The sequence below is a fragment of the Acytostelium subglobosum genome (assembly GCF_000787575.1).
Source record: "Acytostelium subglobosum LB1 DNA, scaffold: scaffold10, whole genome shotgun sequence".
NCBI lineage: Eukaryota > Evosea > Eumycetozoa > Acytosteliales > Acytosteliaceae > Acytostelium > Acytostelium subglobosum.
In genome coordinates, this window is record NW_012236523.1 from 568,855 (window position 1) to 587,539 (window position 18,685).

At 42.2% G+C, this 18,685-nt stretch overlaps 7 protein-coding genes across 7 annotated transcripts; 4 read left to right on the top strand and 3 right to left on the bottom strand.

The window, feature by feature from the left end:
* Positions 1-954: 954 nt before the first annotated feature.
* Positions 955-1,467, top strand: SAMD00019534_056460 (hypothetical protein; the record flags this gene model as incomplete). The annotated part of the gene is made up of 1 exon (XM_012899137.1): positions 955-1,467. The coding sequence occupies one exon, from the start codon at positions 955-957 to the stop codon at positions 1,465-1,467; it is 513 nt and encodes a 170-aa protein (XP_012754591.1).
* Positions 1,468-1,573: 106 nt separating this feature from the next.
* Positions 1,574-2,575, top strand: SAMD00019534_056470 (hypothetical protein; the record flags this gene model as incomplete). The annotated part of the gene is made up of 1 exon (XM_012899138.1): positions 1,574-2,575. The coding sequence occupies one exon, from the start codon at positions 1,574-1,576 to the stop codon at positions 2,573-2,575; it is 1,002 nt and encodes a 333-aa protein (XP_012754592.1).
* Positions 2,576-5,407: 2,832 nt separating this feature from the next.
* On the top strand, positions 5,408-6,262 carry SAMD00019534_056480 (hypothetical protein; the record flags this gene model as incomplete). Its single annotated transcript, XM_012899139.1, has 1 exon — positions 5,408-6,262. The coding sequence occupies one exon, from the start codon at positions 5,408-5,410 to the stop codon at positions 6,260-6,262; it is 855 nt and encodes a 284-aa protein (XP_012754593.1).
* A 1,741-nt stretch (positions 6,263-8,003) lies between these two features.
* SAMD00019534_056490 (hypothetical protein) lies at positions 8,004-13,184 on the bottom strand (the record flags this gene model as incomplete). The annotated part of the gene is made up of 5 exons (XM_012899140.1): positions 8,004-8,657; positions 8,817-12,545; positions 12,625-12,810; positions 12,899-12,980; positions 13,066-13,184. 5 exons carry the CDS (start codon positions 13,182-13,184, stop codon positions 8,004-8,006), a joined length of 4,770 nt encoding a protein of 1,589 aa, XP_012754594.1.
* Positions 13,185-14,419: 1,235 nt separating this feature from the next.
* Positions 14,420-15,352, bottom strand: SAMD00019534_056500 (hypothetical protein; the record flags this gene model as incomplete). The annotated part of the gene is made up of 1 exon (XM_012899141.1): positions 14,420-15,352. The coding sequence occupies one exon, from the start codon at positions 15,350-15,352 to the stop codon at positions 14,420-14,422; it is 933 nt and encodes a 310-aa protein (XP_012754595.1).
* A 1,617-nt stretch (positions 15,353-16,969) lies between these two features.
* Positions 16,970-17,503, top strand: SAMD00019534_056510 (hypothetical protein; the record flags this gene model as incomplete). Its single annotated transcript, XM_012899142.1, has 1 exon — positions 16,970-17,503. One exon carries the CDS (start codon positions 16,970-16,972, stop codon positions 17,501-17,503), a length of 534 nt encoding a protein of 177 aa, XP_012754596.1.
* Positions 17,504-17,533: 30 nt separating this feature from the next.
* Positions 17,534-18,238, bottom strand: SAMD00019534_056520 (hypothetical protein; the record flags this gene model as incomplete). The annotated part of the gene is made up of 1 exon (XM_012899143.1): positions 17,534-18,238. One exon carries the CDS (start codon positions 18,236-18,238, stop codon positions 17,534-17,536), a length of 705 nt encoding a protein of 234 aa, XP_012754597.1.
* Positions 18,239-18,685: the final 447 nt, after the last annotated feature.

Consider the following 18,685-nt stretch of genomic DNA (forward strand, 5'->3'; position numbering starts at 1 on the left):
AACTCCAGTCAACACCTGTCTCTTTGCCATTGGCTTGTAATGATAAAACGACATCTCTATCTCCTTGACAAGAAAAACCTCTTGCAACACAACAAATAGTCGCTTGGTAGATGGGATGCCATTGTTGGCCAATGCCTTGGATATATCGCTTGGCCTGACATCATACTTTAGTGCCAACTGTTTATGTTGTATTGTATTATCCTCGTGCAATTCCTTAAAGACTTCCTCCATTCTCTCTTTATAGTCCTTTTTCTGTATCCTGGTTGGAGTATTTCTAAGAGGTACGCCTGACATGTCTTAAAAATGCTCGTAATAATAGTACATGTAGATGATATCAAAATGATCGTATAATTATATTTGTATAAGATATATTATATATGATTAGATAGTATATGATCTATAGAACAACAATATTATCTGTTTGTTTAATAATTTGGGAAATTAATTAAATGAATCACGTCTACAACTATCTCAGACCTGTAACCTTCATCATTCACGCACAAATATCCCCACAGAGAAATTACCCCCTGAAATTCCGAATACCTCAGGTGGGTGTAAGTTACCATTCGCTCACACTCTCGATCATCACGAACAACCAATCAACATCCGAGTTTGGATGGATTCAACAACACTGTCAGTTTAAACACATATATTCAACAAATGATGACACAATGACTTAGGACCTGTCGAACCTTCCATACCATTACACAAATAGATATAGCAATAGAGATATATATAATCATGGAATTGAGGAGAAACAATAACTTACAAAAGACTCTCCATGTACAAAAAAGAAAGTCTTCCACGCCAACAGGGAAGGCCTCGACTCCAATAAAGTGGTCAACACAAAGGAAACATAAGAAATGGAATCAATCAGCCACTGCCATTCAGAATCGATCAAATATACCAACAACCTCAAAATATAATGGGAGTAGCTTGAAGCCGATCTATAACATGGTTGACGACGGGGTTTCGCCTATCAAGTGGCGTGTTGGTGTAACTCATACCTCCACTTTGGTGCCCCGAATCATTGACTCCGACGATGTTTCCAAGAAGATGAAGTATATACGCAGGGCTGAGGTAGTTCAGTATCTTCAACTTGTGGATGATGTCAGAGAGCACTGCCAAAAGTACGTCGCAAAGTTGGCTAGCTTGACGCTCTTATTTGTTTGCACGCCTGCCGAGGCATACAAGCGTGACGTCGAAAGTAGACCTGCAGCAGAGTTTCACTATTGGTTCAAGGAGCATGGGAAGTCCTCTGGCCTTCACAAGTTTAATCCAGACGATGGCAGTGTTGTTACTTGGATCCAGTTGGTGGAGATCATCGTACCACACAAGTCCCTTCTCCAATTCGCCGCAGCTGTCATTAACTACAAGTACCTGTGCCAGATGCGTATTGGTGGTACGGTCGATTCTTGGAATGAGCTTAAGATGCTTATCATCAATAGGTTTGCCAACACCCATTAGCATGTAACATTCAGAATCTATCAAATACACCAAAAGAAACAGTTGCTTCAAGTCGATAACAGAGATAAAGAGAGACAGATACATAATGTATATATGTTAGATCATGATGTCAGACAACAACAACAACAATAATAATAATAATAATGATGATGATAATGATGAAGTGATATCAATGATGTGTGAGAAGCATAAGAAGAAGGAGAAGGTCATTTGTTGGACTTGCAAGATGTCGATGTGCACTGTGAGTATGTCTAATCAGAGAGGTCATGATATGAGTCATGTTGATCACATCAAGGAGTGTTTGATGAAGAAGGAGTATGATGGATTGTGGTGCATGCCAAGGTTGAATCATCTCTGGAAGACACTTCAACAGTGCGTTGAGTCGTATCAATCATTGGAACAGACACACAAGGAGGTGAGTGATCACTTTGAGCAACTGTTCAAACTGTTGATGGCACAGGAGCACAAGATCAAGACACCAATCAATGTTCAAATGTCACACATTCAATCAACAAATAACAACATCATCGATGAGATCAATGATCTCAATCACATCCTCAACATGTCACATCAAACAGATAGCAACAGCAACCAAGCCAACATGGTTCATGATGTATCTGAAGTGATTGGATCAATCCTATCATGTTCAACGATCAATCAGTTCATCAGCAAATTGTCATCAACTCAATCACAACAATCAGAGAAGGATACAGACGCAATCAATGACAATGAACTGATGATGATGATCAAGAATCACAACCAACACATGAATGACGTGCAGTATGATCTCACCAAACTCCAAACACAATCAATGAAGAATGAGATGATCAAGTTGAATGACACCAAGAATAAGATCAAATCATGTCTTGGTCTCATTGAACAAGTTCAACAACCAGCAGTTCAACACCCGTTCAACAATCACATCAATATGATTGACGATGGATTCTCATTGCTCTCACTGGACACATTCAAATGGACAACGCACAAGAAGGTATTGCCAAGGAGGGTGGACCATTTCTCAACAGAATGTGTTTACGCTCGTGGTCACATCTACCAGTTTGGAGGTAGCTCGTCACCAACACGATTCTCGAATCTCACTTGCCGATAATAGCAGTTATGAAGCAGACATAGTTGGAGTCAGTGGCGGCTCCGATATATCATTATGCTTCGATGGTGACAAGTATATCTATCTCGTCGGTGGAACCAAAGGCACGACTCTTGTGGATCGCTTCAACATTGACACTCTCCAATTCGAGCAATTTGGCAAGTTACAGTTACCATTTAACGAAGGATATGGAAGCGTGCACCACCACAACAACAAGCTCTACATTGTTGAATCGATGTTGGATGAAATCAATTTCAGATATTATGGTTACAGAATCAAGACGTTCGACTTAGTTGACCCGCACCAATGATATCCTGATTGAGATAAAAGGCCTAGATTATGTTCAGGGCGCATGTTTCGATGGCATTGACAACATATTCATCAAGACCAGTGATTCATTCCGACAAGTCACACTGTCCAGCAAGCAGATGACTGTCCTTGAGCAGTGTCCAGTATATACAAATGGCATAATTATGTATGATGGAACACTTGGTGTCATCTTCAGCATTGGTGGAAAGAATGACAATTATCAATATTCAATTCAAGCTAACAAGTGGACATTGATCAATGACAATGATAGGATAAGGAGTCGCCTAAGACCTTTCTTTTTGATACGTGATTAGTCAGTTATAGTGAGTGGCTTTGTTGTTGAACCATAAGTTGCCAACCCATACATACCTTCAAATATAATTAATCATCATGATTGATACAAAGATACACTCACTGACTAAATCAATTATTAATAATTAATATTAAAAGTTTGTAATAATTTAACGATAAATGCCCAACTATCCATCAATACAATCAGATCATCATCACCCACATTCATCAGTTCCCAGGGTCCTTCCCATTTACAATCAATCAAAAAAGAATATCATTATTACATTTATATTTATAAGGTGCGTACGATGATAGCATTATGATCATCATCATTCATTATCATCAATTTATAGATCAACTCACTTACACTCAATCAAGAATATAGCAATAGACTAGATAATCTTGATATGACTACTAGGTTAGTATTGACATTATCAGCCTATCTTTTATGTTTATATCTAGCGTACATTGTCCCGAAAGTGACCGATTGCTACTCATCGGTTAGGGAGATTAATAGATCAAATGAAACAAGAACATGTTCATCATTCGCAAGCATAAAAGACATTCAAAGTGAAAGACGAGATATAAATGATATGGTCGCTTCATATGATATGAAAGCTCAATGTAATATGCTGATCATAGATTCCTTTCAATATCTTTGTTCGCTCATATTCGTTCCAACATTTTTTATTTATGTCGGATCACAAAGAATCGCCACTCAATAAAGCACAGATACTCAATAGAAGATGAGACAGGAACTGACTGGCTCAAGAGACATAGGCTATTGATTCATTCGATTAACATTATCCACATGTAGACTCGTGTCTGGACATTGAGATGAAGAGCCTCAGTTAAAATCCCGGGATTGGAACCCAAAAATTAGCTTCACAAAAATGCCTGGGGTTGTCGTGGACCTTGAATGTTTGAAGTTCATTCCCTCAATTACATTGACTATTAATCAATCAATCAATCAAACATGTACGTTATATAACAATCATTATTACATTATCAATATATACACTCACTGACTCAATCCAATCTATTATAAAGTATTTTATATATTATATTATGTCAAAGTTATTGTACACAGTAATAGCAACCATATTTCTATGTTATCTAATGTTCATTATCCCGATAGCGAATGAATGTGACTCCATGCTAAAGGAATCTAAGGATCGTTTGAATGTAACAAGATTATGTACATCAATTGCTGGTGTCACAGAGGATAAAGATGAGATACTAAAACAAGAGATACATGATAGTATCCTTACGTTTAATCTTCGAATGAAGTGTCACAAAATGTCCAATGAGCCCTTGTTAAGTCTCATTAAGATCCTTGGCCTTGCTTTGTTTATTCAATACGCACAACAAAGAAACGCCCCTCAAGCTCAAACTCAATAAAGCACTGTACTAAAATGATGTTCACTCAACGACGTGAAGACTCACACACTCATTAACATTCGTTCGTTCATTCAAATTCATTCAATGTTGTAATAACATAGACAGAGATAAATATACATACATAGGTGATGATGTCAGACATCAACAACAATATTAATAATAATAATAATAATGTTAATAGATCAATGATATGTCAGAAGCATAAGAAGAAGGAGAAGGTCATTTGTTGGACATGCAAGTTGACGATGTGCACTGTTTGTGTGTCCGATCACAGTGGACATGAGATGAGTCATGTTGATCACATCAAGAAGTGTTTGATGAAGAAGGAATATGATGGATTGTGGTGCATGCCAAGGTTGAATCATCTCTGGAGGACACTTCAGCAGTGTGTTGAGTCATATCAATCATTGGAGGAGACACACAAAGAGGTCAGTGATCACTTTGAACAACTGTTCAAACTGTTGATGGCACAGGAACACAAGATCAAGATACCAATCAATGTTCAAATGTCACACATTCAATCACTATCAACAACATCATCAATGAGATCAGCGATGTCAATCACATCCTCAACATGTCACATCCAATTGATAACAACAACAACAAAGTTAACGATGACCAGGATGTATCTGAAGTGATTGGATCAATCAAATCATGCTCAACGATCAATCAGTTCATCAACACATTGTCATCAATTCAATCACAACAATCAGACAAAGATACAGACACAATCAACGACAATGAACTGATGATGATGATAAAGAATCACAATCAACTCATGAATGATGTGCAGTATGATCTCACCAAACTCCCACTCACCTCCAAACACAATCAATGAAGAATGAGATGATCAAGTTGAATGACACCAAGAATAAGATCAAATCATGTCTTGGTCTGATTGAACAAGTTCAACAACCAGCAGTTCAACACCAATTCAACAATCACATCATCAATATGATTGACAATGGATACTCTGTACTCTCATTGGACACATTCAAATGGACATCGCACAGGAATGTATTGCCTAGGAAGGTGGACCATAGTTCAACAGCAACAGTTTACATTCGTGGCCACATCTACCAGTTTGGAGGTCACACCTCACCAAAACGATACACTCGTATCTCACTTGCCGATAATAAGTGTCATGATGCCAACATTGTTGGAGTCAGTGGTGGCTCCTATATATCAACATGCTTCGATGGTGACAAGTATATCTATCTCGTTGGTGGACTCGGCGACATAAAGAGACAGAAAAGCGTGGATCGCTTCAACATTGACACTCTCCAATTCGAGCATGTTGGCGAGTTACTAACACCATTTACCGATGGTTTGCACCACCACAACAACAAACTCTACCTGGTTGAATCGATGGTTGATGGTAACAATGTTACTTGTATTGGTTACAGAATCAAGACGTTCGACTTGTTGACCCGAACCAATGAAATACTGATGGAGATAAAATGCACTGAATACATTGAAAGCGCATGTTTCGATGGCATTGACAACTTCTTTGTAAAGACCAATGAATTCCATCGAGTCACACTGTCAAGCAAACTGGTGACCGTGCTTGAGCAGTGTCCATCATTTGGCAACTTAATGTATGATGCAACAGCTGATGGTGTCATCTTCAGCATTGGTGGAAAGAACAAAATCATCTTTATTCAATTCAAGATAACAAATGGACATTGATCAAGGACAATGATATGATGAAGAGTCGTTCAAAGCCTTTATGTTTAATACATTAGTAATTGTGCTTTGTTGTTGAACCATAAATGCCCATCCATTCATACTTTCAAATCGTCGTCTTCTTTACCCAAATTCAAGCAAGTTCCAGAGTCTTTCCCTCATTTACAAACTAATCAATCAAACATATATAATAGGTTCGTACGAACAATGATCATCATCAATATAAAGATCAACTCACTGATGCTCAATCAAGATAAGCCATCAATACATGATATATGTCAAAGACAGTGAACACAATCTTGTTCATATTTATATGTTATCTAGCGTACAGTGTCCCGAAAGTGATCGATTGTTACTCATCGGCTGGGGAGATTAATAGTTTGAAAGAAACTAGATCATGTACATCATTCGCAAGTATAGAAGATATAGAAAGAGAACGGCGACATATAAATGATATGGCCGTTTCTTATAGTATGAAAGTAGATTGTTATAAGATGGCCATAGAGCCCTTTGAATATCTCTGTTTGCTCATTATGATTCCACTGTTAATTCATATGTGTTTTACCAGACCACAAAGCAACGCAACTCATACTCATACTCAATAAAGCATAGATACGACATGTATAGAAGATAATATAATGACGACGACAAAGAATATGATCATCATGTTAAAACAAGACACAGGAACTCATGGGGCAAGAGACATAAGTGGTTGTTATTTCTATTGTTGGACAAAAACATTCATATGTTTTATTAGTTGTCCATATAGTTGGAGACTGACTGGAGTATTAGGTCCACTTTTGAAACCCATAAATGATCTTCACCTTGGTGCCTGGGGTGGTGGACCTTGCATGTTTGAGTGACCTTCCCTCACTTACACTGACAATCAGTTAGTTAATCAACCAATCAATCAATCAATCAAACATACGTACGTTAACAATCATAAAAACATGATCATCATCAACTGTCACTGACACTCAATCAAGTAAATTAATTACGTTATTAATATCATAAGATGTCAAAGTTATTGTTCAGAGTAGTAGTAAGCATAATTTTATGTCATCTAATATACATTATCCCGAAAATGTTTGAATGTAACTCAATGCGTCAGGAATTTGAGACAAGTTTGAATGCAACTAGATCATGTTCATCAATCGCTGGTGTAAATGATACAGAGATACATAGACAAGAGATATATGATGGAATAATTACGATTGATATTCAAATCAAATGTTATAAGTTGATCTCAACGGCCTGTAAAAGTGCTTCTTTAACGAGTTTGATATTCAACCTTTCATTATTTTCAAAAGATAGAGTCACAAAATAAGAAATGATCTTGCCATTAAACTTCAGCCATTTATTCAGTTATAAGATAGAAATGATGTCAGACAACAACACTAATAATGACAATGATGAAGATTGGTCAATGATATGTCAGAGGCATAAGAAGAAGGAGAAGTTCATTTGGAAAGAACGACAACTATCGGTACTCAATTCAAGATAACAAGTGGACATTGATCAAGGACAATGATAGGATGAAGAGTCGCTCAGCCCCTTTATGTTTAATACGAGATTAGAAAGGTTGATTGATGAATAATAAAGTAATTCAAGTTTGGCATGGATTTGATTAAATCAAGACCGACTATTTGTTATGGAATGATAACCATCATTTTAAAGATTGTTCATTTGTTTGTTTAAATTATTGATTGTACATTGTTGTAAATATATTGATCGAGATGAATGACTACTTGGTCCTGGTCTTGCGGGTGGACTTCTTTGAAGCAATCTCCTCCTCGGCCTCCTCTGCCTCCTTGGCCCTTCTGGTCCTCGAGCTGACTGACTTGAGAATCTCGGCGTCGTATCTGCTGATGCTTGCCTTTGATTTCCTTGGCTTCACATCCTCGACCATCTCCTCCTCCTCGACTTCCTCGACATGGGCTACCTTGCTCTTGCTGGCGGTCTTCTTTGATGATGACTTCTTCTTTGGCTTGTCTTCCTCGACTTCATCCTGTTCGTCCATCTCAACTACCTTTGACTTTGAAGACTTGGCAGACTTGGTCGACTTGGTGGTCTTCTCGATGACCTCCTCCTGCTCCTCCTCTTCCACAATCTTCTTTGACTTGGATGACTTTGAGCTCTTGGTTGGCTTGACCTCTGGCTCTGGGGCGACCTCCTCTACTGTCTTCCTGGAAGCCTTGGACCTAGTAGCCTTGGCTTTGGTTGCCACTTCTACTTCAGGTTCGGGCTCAGCCACGACCTCTACTGTTCTCTTGGCCTTGGTCTTGGTAGACTTGGTTGGCACCACCACTTCTGGCTCGACAGTTCTGGCCTTCTTGGACGACCTTGATGACTTTGTCTCAACAACCTCGGACTCCTCCTCTTCATCGCGCTTCGATCTCTTGAGTGAAGTGGACTTCTTGGAGCGTTTCTTGGTCTCGGGCTCAACCTCCTCYACCTCCACCTCAGGCTCTGGCTCKGGCTCGRCMACCTTCTTGGACTTCTTKGTGGTGGTGGACTTCCTGCCCTTTGCCTCTATGACAGGCTCTGGCTCAACTACCTCCTCTTCCACCTCTGGTTCTGGCTCGACCATCTTCTTTGACTTCTTGGTAGCTGTGGACTTCCTGGACTTGGATACGGCAACCTCCTCCTCAACAGTCTCTTGCTCTTCCACCTCAGGCTCTGGCTCTGGCTCAACAACAGCCTTCTTTGATCTTCTGGATAAGGACTTTCTTGGTTTGGTTACCTCTACGATTGGCTCCTCAACCTCCTCTTCCAACTCAGGCTCTGGCTCGGGCTCGACCACCTTCTTGGACTTCTTGGTGGCAGTTGACTTCCTGGACTTGGAGGTTGGTACGACAACCTCCTCTTCCTCCTCCTGTACAGTCTCTTGCTCCTCCTCAGGCTCTGGCTCTGGCTCGACAACAGCCTTCTTAGATCTTAAAGACTTTCTGGCCTTTGACTTGACCTCTACGATTGGCTCCTCGACCTCCTCCTCGACCTCAGGCTCTGGCTCGGGCTCGACCACCTTTTTGGACTTCTTGGTAGTGGTAGACTTCCTGGACTTAGGTGGTTCAATGACAACCTCCTCTTGCTCCTCGACCTGCTCCTCAACCTCAGGCTCGACCACCTTCTTAGACTTCTTTGTCTTCTTGGTGACGACCTGATCTTGGATGGTCTCATCCTCCTCCACATTCTTTCTCTTCTTGTGAGATGGAGCAGGTGACTTGGCAGGAGTCATAGTCCTATCAGGTGTTGACATCACTGGGGTCTGGACCTTGACTGGAGTCTGAGTCTTGACAGGGGTCTTGGCTGGAGTCTGGACCTTGGTTGGAGTCTGCTCCTTGACTGGAGTCTTGACAGGGGTCTTGGCTGGAGTCTGTGCCTTAGCTGGGGTCTGTACCTTGGCTGGGGTCTGTACCTTGGCTGGGGTCTGTGCCTTGGCTGGGGTCTGCACCTTGGCTGGAGTCTGCACCTTGGCTGGGGTTTGAGCCTTGGCTGGAGTTTGTGACTTGGAGGGAGTGGAGAACTTGTCTGGTGTTTGAGGGACATCGTATTGGACTTGTTCCTCGTCGACCATTTCATAGTCCTCGGCAATATCCTCATCACCTTCGACTTCCTCCTCCTCCTCCTCCTCGATGAGCTCATCCTCCTCCTCGAACTCTTGAGCAGTCTCCTCATCTTGCTGCATCAACTCGTCGGCCTCAGCCTCCTGGTCGTCCATGGCCTCCTCTTGTTCGGCATCCTCGACATCAGCCTCAGCGGCGAGAGCATTCTTTTCTTGTTCTTCATCAGATTCAAGGGCTTCGGCGTCCTCCTCCTCCTCCTCCTCCTCGACTTGATCGTCTTGGTCGACATCATCTTCGGCAAGCTCGTCAGCGTCCTCTTGTTCTTCGAGGGCAAGCTCGTCTTCCTCGGCCTGGAGCTCCTCGTCTTGCTCGACTTCTGCTTGTTCGACTTCATCTTGCTCGTCGTCTTGCTCAACAAGTTCCTCGTCGGCGGTTAGGGCTTCATCGTCCTCCTCCTCAACTTGATCGTCTTGGTCGGCGACTTCAGCATCCTCCTCGTCTTCCTCGATCAGTTGGTTGACGGCATCAGTGTCCTCCTCCTCGACGGCGAGCTCGGCTTCAGCATCCTCCTCGAGTTGTTCTTGATCGGCGACTTCGGCGTCCTCCTCATCAATCATCTCGTCCTCGTCTTCGGCATCGAGTTGGTCTTGGTCGGCTGCTTCAGTGTCCACCTCCTCTTCCTCGACTTGATCGTCTTGGTCAGCGGCTTCAGCTTCTTCGGCGGCCAGCTCATCTTCCTCAACAGCCAGCTCGGCCTCGTCTTCTTCGGCGTCGACTTGCTCGTCTTGGTCATCGGCTTCAGCAACCTCATCCTCCTCAACGGCAAACTCGGCCTCATCATCGTCGACTTGGTCGTCTTGATCGGCAACTTCGGCGTCCTCTTGGTCTTCGACGGCAAACTCCTGCTCTTGATCGGCGGCCTCAGCGTCCTCTTGGTCTTCTTCGGTAGCAAGCTCGGCCTCGTCTTCATCGACTTGGTCCTCTTGATCGGCGGCCTCAACGTCCTCCTCTTCCTCGAGGGCTAGCTCCTCATCGTCTTCCTCGACTTGATCGTCTTGGTCAGCGGCTTCAACAGCCAGCTCAGCCTCATCCTCTTCAGCGTCGACTTGGTCATCTTGATCGGCGGCTTCATCGTCTTCTTGAGCCTCTTCAAGATCCTCCTCGACCTCGTCGGTTTCGAGGTCTTGGTCCTCGCCCATCTCCTCGACTTCGACCTCGATCTCGTCCTCAGCATCGTCTTGCTCCTCCAACTCGACCTCTTCATTGACGTCGGACTTGGCGGCACTCTTTGGAGTTGCAAACACGCTGCTGGACAGCGAGTTGAACAAGTTGACTGGAGTGGCAGACTTGGGTGTGGCGGTGGCGGTGGTAACGACCGATGGAGTGAGGAAGGTTGATGATAATCTGGACACAGAGGTTGGGGTGGCAACAGACTTGCCAGACTTGGGTGTTTGCAGCATGCTGGCGCGACGAGCTGGAGTGAACATTGTTGAGGCGTCAGTGGCAAAGGTGTCGTCAAACATGACGTGGTCAGTGTCCTCCTGGGCGATCTGCTGGCGGACTGTGCGCTTCTCGCCGGCAACAGTCTTTGACTGCTTCTGGATTGGAGTGGCCATGGGAGACTCGAGGTGAGCGCCACGGACAAACAGGTTGGGCTTGTTGAGGTTCTTCTCGTCTGGAGTGTGACGTGGCACGATGACCAATGGCTTCTTGGCGGGCTTCTTCTTGTTGGCCTTCTTCTTGGACTTGGAAGCAGCGACCTGCTCCTCAGCATCGGCCTCAACCTCGGCCTCCTCCTCCATCTGCTCGTGGAGGTGCTCAAAGTTCTGCTCCTCCTCGACATGCTCCTCTGGCTCGACCTCGACATCGGGCTCGGCCTCGAACTCGGCCTCATTGATGATGGCCTCGGCCTTGTCAAACTCGAGAGTCTGGTTCATTGGTGACCTTGCGATGGTCAGCTTCTTGGAGGACATTGGTGTCTTGCCAAGGGTGGCGGGGGTCGATGGTGGAGTCGCCAATGTCTTGACTGGCGTTGCCTTGGGCAGCAACTGCATTGGGATGGATGTAGTGTTGAGCGATGGTCTCTGCACTGGGGTGTCGGGTGTCATCTCGATGGCCATCTTGGGGTGTGGCGTCTTGAGAATGCCACGCAGAGGCTTGGACGAGGGAGTCAGTGCATTGATCTGCACCTGCTTCTTGACGACGTTGTTGTTCACGCTCATTGGAGTGTTGAACATGCCAGCAGCCGACATAACCGATGTGTTGTTGTTGTTGGAGTAGGCAGAGTAGGGTGTGCTGGGTGGCGACGACACCGAGCTGGGTGTCTGTGGCGTCATCAAGTATGAGCTGTTGCCAGTGGCGTTGGACGAGCCGACCGACAGTCGGCTAGTGTTGTTTGGTGTGCTGCTGACAGAAGTGGCGGCACGAGAAGACGATGAGATGAAGGATGTGTCATCGGTGGCGGCCAACGAGATGTCATTCTCGTTGTTCTCATCGTTCATCTGGCTGTCCTCATTGTCAATGTCGTTGGCAGTGACGTCAGCGACACTTGTGTCTACGATGGGTTGCATCTTGATTGGTTGCTTCTTGAGCTGGGCGTCCTTGGACACGTTGATCTTGGCAACGGTCGAGGGTGGCTTCACGCTGCCCTTGGATGATGTAGTAGAGGACGTTGAGCTTGTGTCCATCAAGTTCTCCAGAGACTGCAAGGGAATCTTCTTCTATTTTGTCGTTAACAATGATGATGATGTTAGTATGAGTGTAACAGACCGTTCTGATTGAGTGATTGAATGAACATACCCTCTCGCTCATTGGTAGCTTGGAGAGCTTTGGAGTCTTTGGTGTTGAGCTCAAGTTGGAGGTGTTGAAACGGAAGTCTGATCCAGAGATGGTGATGATGTCGCCATCCTTCAGTTTGGTTGGCTTGACAACATTGACCTTGTTCAAGTAGGTACCATTGGTCTGGCTCTCATTCTTCAAGATGACCTATGGTATTGTTCAATTGAATTGAACATGTTAGTAAGGGACTGATTGGAAGGATGATTGATTGATTGAATGTCGCGGCGACACTCACATTTCCTTTGCTGTCCTGAGTGATGGACGTATGTAAATCTGATACACCTGGCTTGTGTATTCTAATGTCATTCTCATAGAGTCTATATGTATATGTTTGATTGATTGATTGATTGAGTTAGTATATGTATGAATGAATGAAGTGATCATGTGATGTATACTACATACCTTCCAAAGGTGAACTTTTCACCTTGGTCTGGCTTCAATGGTATTCTAGCATTCTTTGCCTTTGATGCATTGATGATCTCAATGAATGGTACGGAAGATTGTACTACTGTAGTTGTCATTGTTTTGTTGTTATTGTTGTTATATTATTGATTGATATGATTGAATTGATTGAATAGGGTAAATGAATTAAAGTATATAATCTATTATTAAATATATTATATAAAGATGTGAAGAAGAGATGATGCTGATGCTAATGCTGATGATAAACTAAACTAGGAGATATATACTTAAATATGAACCCTGCTGCTGTTGTTGCTATCAGTCTGACTGTAGTTGACTATTATTATTATTGTTGTTGTTTATAAACTTCTTAACGTTGACAAGGCGATAGTTATATATACATTCAATGTTGTTTGTATGTGTGAAGAAGTATTACTTTGTTATGTATGTATTTGTAAAGTATAATAATGAAGTAATAAATGTTGGTTGGTTGGTTGGATCGATGGATGGAGAGAGAGAGAAAGGAGGGAAGTCCAACTTCACACCCCCTACCTCATCACCTAAATTGAGTTCCCTCCAAAATCATCACTATTCAAATTCCGTTAAACTCAATAAATTTGAAATTTGGCGCGAATTTTTAAATAGTTAATAAAAATTACCCTATGATTCAAATAATTATTAATACAATTAATATTACTATATTTAGTGTTTCCACAAGATGTCATTTCAATTAAAATAATTATTAATGACTTGATTGATTGAATGATTGAATGTATTGTGGATGGTTTAATCTAGAATCAAACATTGAGATGAGAATTTTGAATTGGTTCTATCTTGTTGGTCAATGTCTTTGATAAATGTCCACTTGTTATCTTGGATTGAGTATCGATAGTTTTCATTTCCAAAGATGCTGTATATTCCAAATGTTGGATCATACTCCAGCTTTCCATTTCTGGACATTTTTCCAACTTGGTAACCAACTTGATTGTCAATGATACACGGATGAATTCATCGGGCATCTTGAAATAGATGTTGTCAATACGGTCGAAGCAACTGCCTGTCAATGTATTCTTCAAGAAGCTGTCGAGGAGAACGACTGTGGCCCCCGTCTGCAGGTTGAACGAGAAGAGTTTATAGCCCTTATAGGAACTGACCCTCTCGTACTCATTGACCAAGTAGAGCATGTGGTTGTGGTAGTATATTCCATACGATGGATCATACTCCAGCTGACCATTGTAATGTTGATGGACTGGTATCTCTGACTAAACTTTCGAATGATAGTAAATATAGGTTTCATTTGTTTGCTTAGGTGTTCCCTCAACTTCCCAGGGAAGGAACGGGACTTTATTTATACTCAATTATAACTGCTAAGCAAACAGAATGGGGCCACTCGAGTCTTCATCCTGCCATTGTCCTTGATCAATACCCACTTGTCATTCTGAACAGAGTATTGATAGTTGTCATTCTTTCCACCTATGCTGAAGATTCTACCTAGTGTTGGGTCATACAATAAATTGTTATTTGATGCTGGACACTTAGCTAGTATGGTCTTTTGCTTGCTTGACAGAGTGATCCGATGGAATGCACTAGAGGTCTTGATGTAGATGTTATCAATGCCATCGAAACAATCGTTTTGATATTGACTACCATTAGAAGTTACCTCTAGCAGGAAGACTTGGGCGTGTGTCAACAAGTCGAACGTCTTGACTTGGTAGCCACTATCATTCAGTTTATTGACCATGTAGAGTTTGTTGTTCTTGTGGCAGTGCAAGCCACCTTTATCATTGACAAGTGGAGTTTGTAGCTGACAAACATGTTCGAATTGGTGAGTGTCAATGTTGAAGCGATCCACGCGATTCAATCTCTTGTAGTCCATTATTCCACCAACGAGATAGATGTACTTATCACCATCAAAGCATGATGATATATAGTAGCCACCATTGACTCCAACAATTTTGCCATCATAACAGCTTTTGTCAGCCAGTGACAATCGAATGTAGCGAGTTGGTGTGAAGTCACCTCCAAACTGGTAGATATGGCCGCGGGCGTAAACAGTTGATAGTGTAGGGTTGTCCACCCTCATCGACAGTACATTCTGGAATACATTCTGGTACGGCTTCCATTTGAATGTGTCCAATGAGAATACACAGTATCCTTTGTCCAGCAGATTGATAATGTCATGTTTGAATGAGTGCTGAACTGCTGGTCGTTGAACTTTCTCAATGATACCAAGACATGATTTGATCTTATCCTTGGCGTCATTCAACTTGATTATCTCATCTTTCATTGATTTAGCTTTGAATTGAGTGATATCATACTTCACATCATTCATGAGTTGATTGTGATTCTTGATCATCGTCATCAGTTCATTGTCACTGAGTGCATTGATACTGTCTGATTGTTGTGATTGAGTTAATGACAATGTGATGATGAACTGATTGATCGTTGAACATGATTCGATTGATCCAATTACTTTGGAGACATCTTGGTCCTCTTTGACTTTGCTCTCATTGTTACTATCTGTTGGTAGTGTCATGTTGAGGATGTGATTGAGATCATTGATCTCATTGATGATGTTGTTGATAGTTGATTGAATGTGTGACATTTGAACATTGATTGGTGTCTTGATCTTGTGTTCCTGTGCCATCAACAGTTTGAACAGTTGTTCAAAGTGATCACTGACCTCTTTGTGTGTCTCCTCCAATGATTGATATGATTGAACACATTGTTGAAGTGTCTTCCAGAGATGATTCAACCTTGGCATGCACCACAATCCATCATACTCCTTCTTCATCAAACATTCCTTAATATGATCAACATGACTCATGTTGTGACCATTGTGATTGGACACACAAACAGTGCACATCGACAACTTACAAGTCCAACAAATGAACCTCTCCTTCCTATTATGCTTCTTACATATCATTGATCTCCCGTCATCATTATTTGTATCCATTGTTTATTTATTATTAATTTTTTATTATAAGAATGGTGAATGATATGAGGGCTGTCCTCAAACTTGAATTCAAATGAATGAATCTAATGATCAAATTAATGATATAAATACAGATACACCAATGCTCAACCCATTACTAATAAGCTCAATCATTAGGTTGATGCGCACATCTGATGATGTTGACAAGAATTGGTCTAGGTCATTGTCATTGGTCAGCTGGTCAATTCATTCAATGATCAGATCGCTGAACACACAGCTGATAATAAATGTCCATTCTCAATCTAAATGTGATCATGACAGCGACTTTGACGCTAGACCCGAAGACTATGATGACATTGCAATGATTGATTCATTGTATGATGTCACCAAACATCTCGACACCAAGTACTCATTGCATCTCACTCAACACATCACCTCGATCATACTGGTCGGTGATGACCACGATGAGGAGAGGGAGAGAAAGAGGAGAGAAGAAAGCAATTCTGGCATACAAGCGAAAGAACTACAGTCATATTCATCAAGTCAACCACTTGATCACAAGAAGGACATTGCCAAGTCTATTTTTACAATCACTAACAAGTGTGGCCAAAGTCTCAACCAAGTTCAGGACAGCTGGCAACTCTCATTAGGCAATATGCACTGGACCCACATTCAATCGACTCGATGGTGATCAATTATCTGTATTCAGGAGCTATCTATTCTTTGATTGATCATATTCCACACGACAACAATCTGATCAAGACATTGGATCTCAGGTTACTAAATCCAAATATATGCTGTTATCGTGATTACTGTCGGGAGAAAGACGAATATGATTGTCAGCTGGCAAGTGAGCTATTTGGACGTTGCACCAACATCACATCTCTCACAATCTTCGATGAATGTGGCGCTGGCCACTCTGGCTACTCATTGTATGCAGTTGGACAAGCCAAGATGTTCTTTAGAGACATGGATCTCTTGATGCACCTCGAATCGCTCACTTTTGACTTCTCACCAAGCTGTGGACATGACCATGCGGATATAATGTATGAGGGCGTGGCCAAGACGTTCTATGAGGAGCTCATCCTGTTCATGAGACGACGACCATCGCTCCACACATTCATATTCCACAATAGCTTGGAGAGCAATAATGATGCACATCATCAACCCTTCCTTGAATACCTACTCCAAGATGGTTCGTGTCCAGTTCAACATGTGTCTTTGCGGACATTTTGTCACGTACCATTGCTTGGTCGACAGATTGACACACTAATCCTTATTGGTTGCTATGAGCCTGACGATCAACATTTTGACAAACATATGGAGATGTTCATCAACAATCTCAAGACCTGCGTCACCAATATACTTGATCTGTCTGATTTCACTTTCATTCAAGTATCCAAAACTGACAATGCACTCATTGATACAATGCTTCAACCTGGAATCTTCCTTGGCAATGTATACAAACATCCAGACCTGAACTATCGCAGATATAATGAATGAAAGATTAATTAAACATAATGAATGGATCATTTAATCAAGTATCAAACAATGTCCAGAGTATCTTGAATTAGTTCGATCATTTAACCGGTTATTCTCTAGGATCAATGTCCACTTGTTATCTTGGATTGAGTAGCGATAGTCGTTATGATTATCATAGATGCTGTATATTCCAAACGATGAATCATACTCCAACTTTCCATTTCTGATTGGACATGGTGCCAGTTTGGTCTCCAACTTGCTGGACAATGATACTCGTATGAATTCCTCATGCATCCTGAAATAGATGTTATCCACGCCATCGAAACAACAGCCTGTCAATGTATGCCTCAAGAACTTCTCGAGGATAACCAATCTGGCTCCCGTCTTCACGTCGAATGAGAGGAGTCTGTATTCCATTGCGCTGGTCCCAACATATTGATTGACCAGGTAGAGTTTGTTGTTGAGGTAGTACGCGTACTTGTTCTCGCATTGGCCTACAAACCCTATTCCTGATTGGTGGAAGGTACCAACATGGTTGAACTTGAGCGTGTCGATGTTGAAGCGGTCTACACGGTGAAGCACCTTTTGGTACAGACTGCCACCGACCAGATAGATGTACTTGCCACCGTCGAAGTTAGCAGATATTGCGTATCCACCATCGATGCCATAGATCTCGCCATTATAGGTTTGAATGTTGTTGTTGTAACTGAGGGCAACGCGCGTGAATCTCGCCGGTGATTGAGCTCCGCCAAACATGTAGACATGGCCGCGAGCGTACACCACTGATGTGGTCGGGGGACTGATCTTGGATTGAGTATCGATGGTCGGAATTATTATCAAATATGTTGTATAAACCATATAAAGGATCATATTCCAGCTTTCCAGTTTTGATTGGACACCTTTCCAGTCTGGTCAACAACTTGCTGGACAATGTGATTCTGGTGAACTCATTGGACGTCTTGTAATAGATGTTGAAGTGTCTTCCAGAGATGATTCAACCTTGGCATGCACCACAATCCATCATACTCATTCTTCATCAAACATTCCTTGATGTGATCAACATGACTCATCTCATGTCCACCGTGATTGGACACACAAACAGTGCACATCGACATCTTGCATGTCCAACAAATGATCTTCTCCTTCTTCTTATGCTTCTGACATATCAATGACCTATCTTCATCATTATTGTCAGCCATTCAA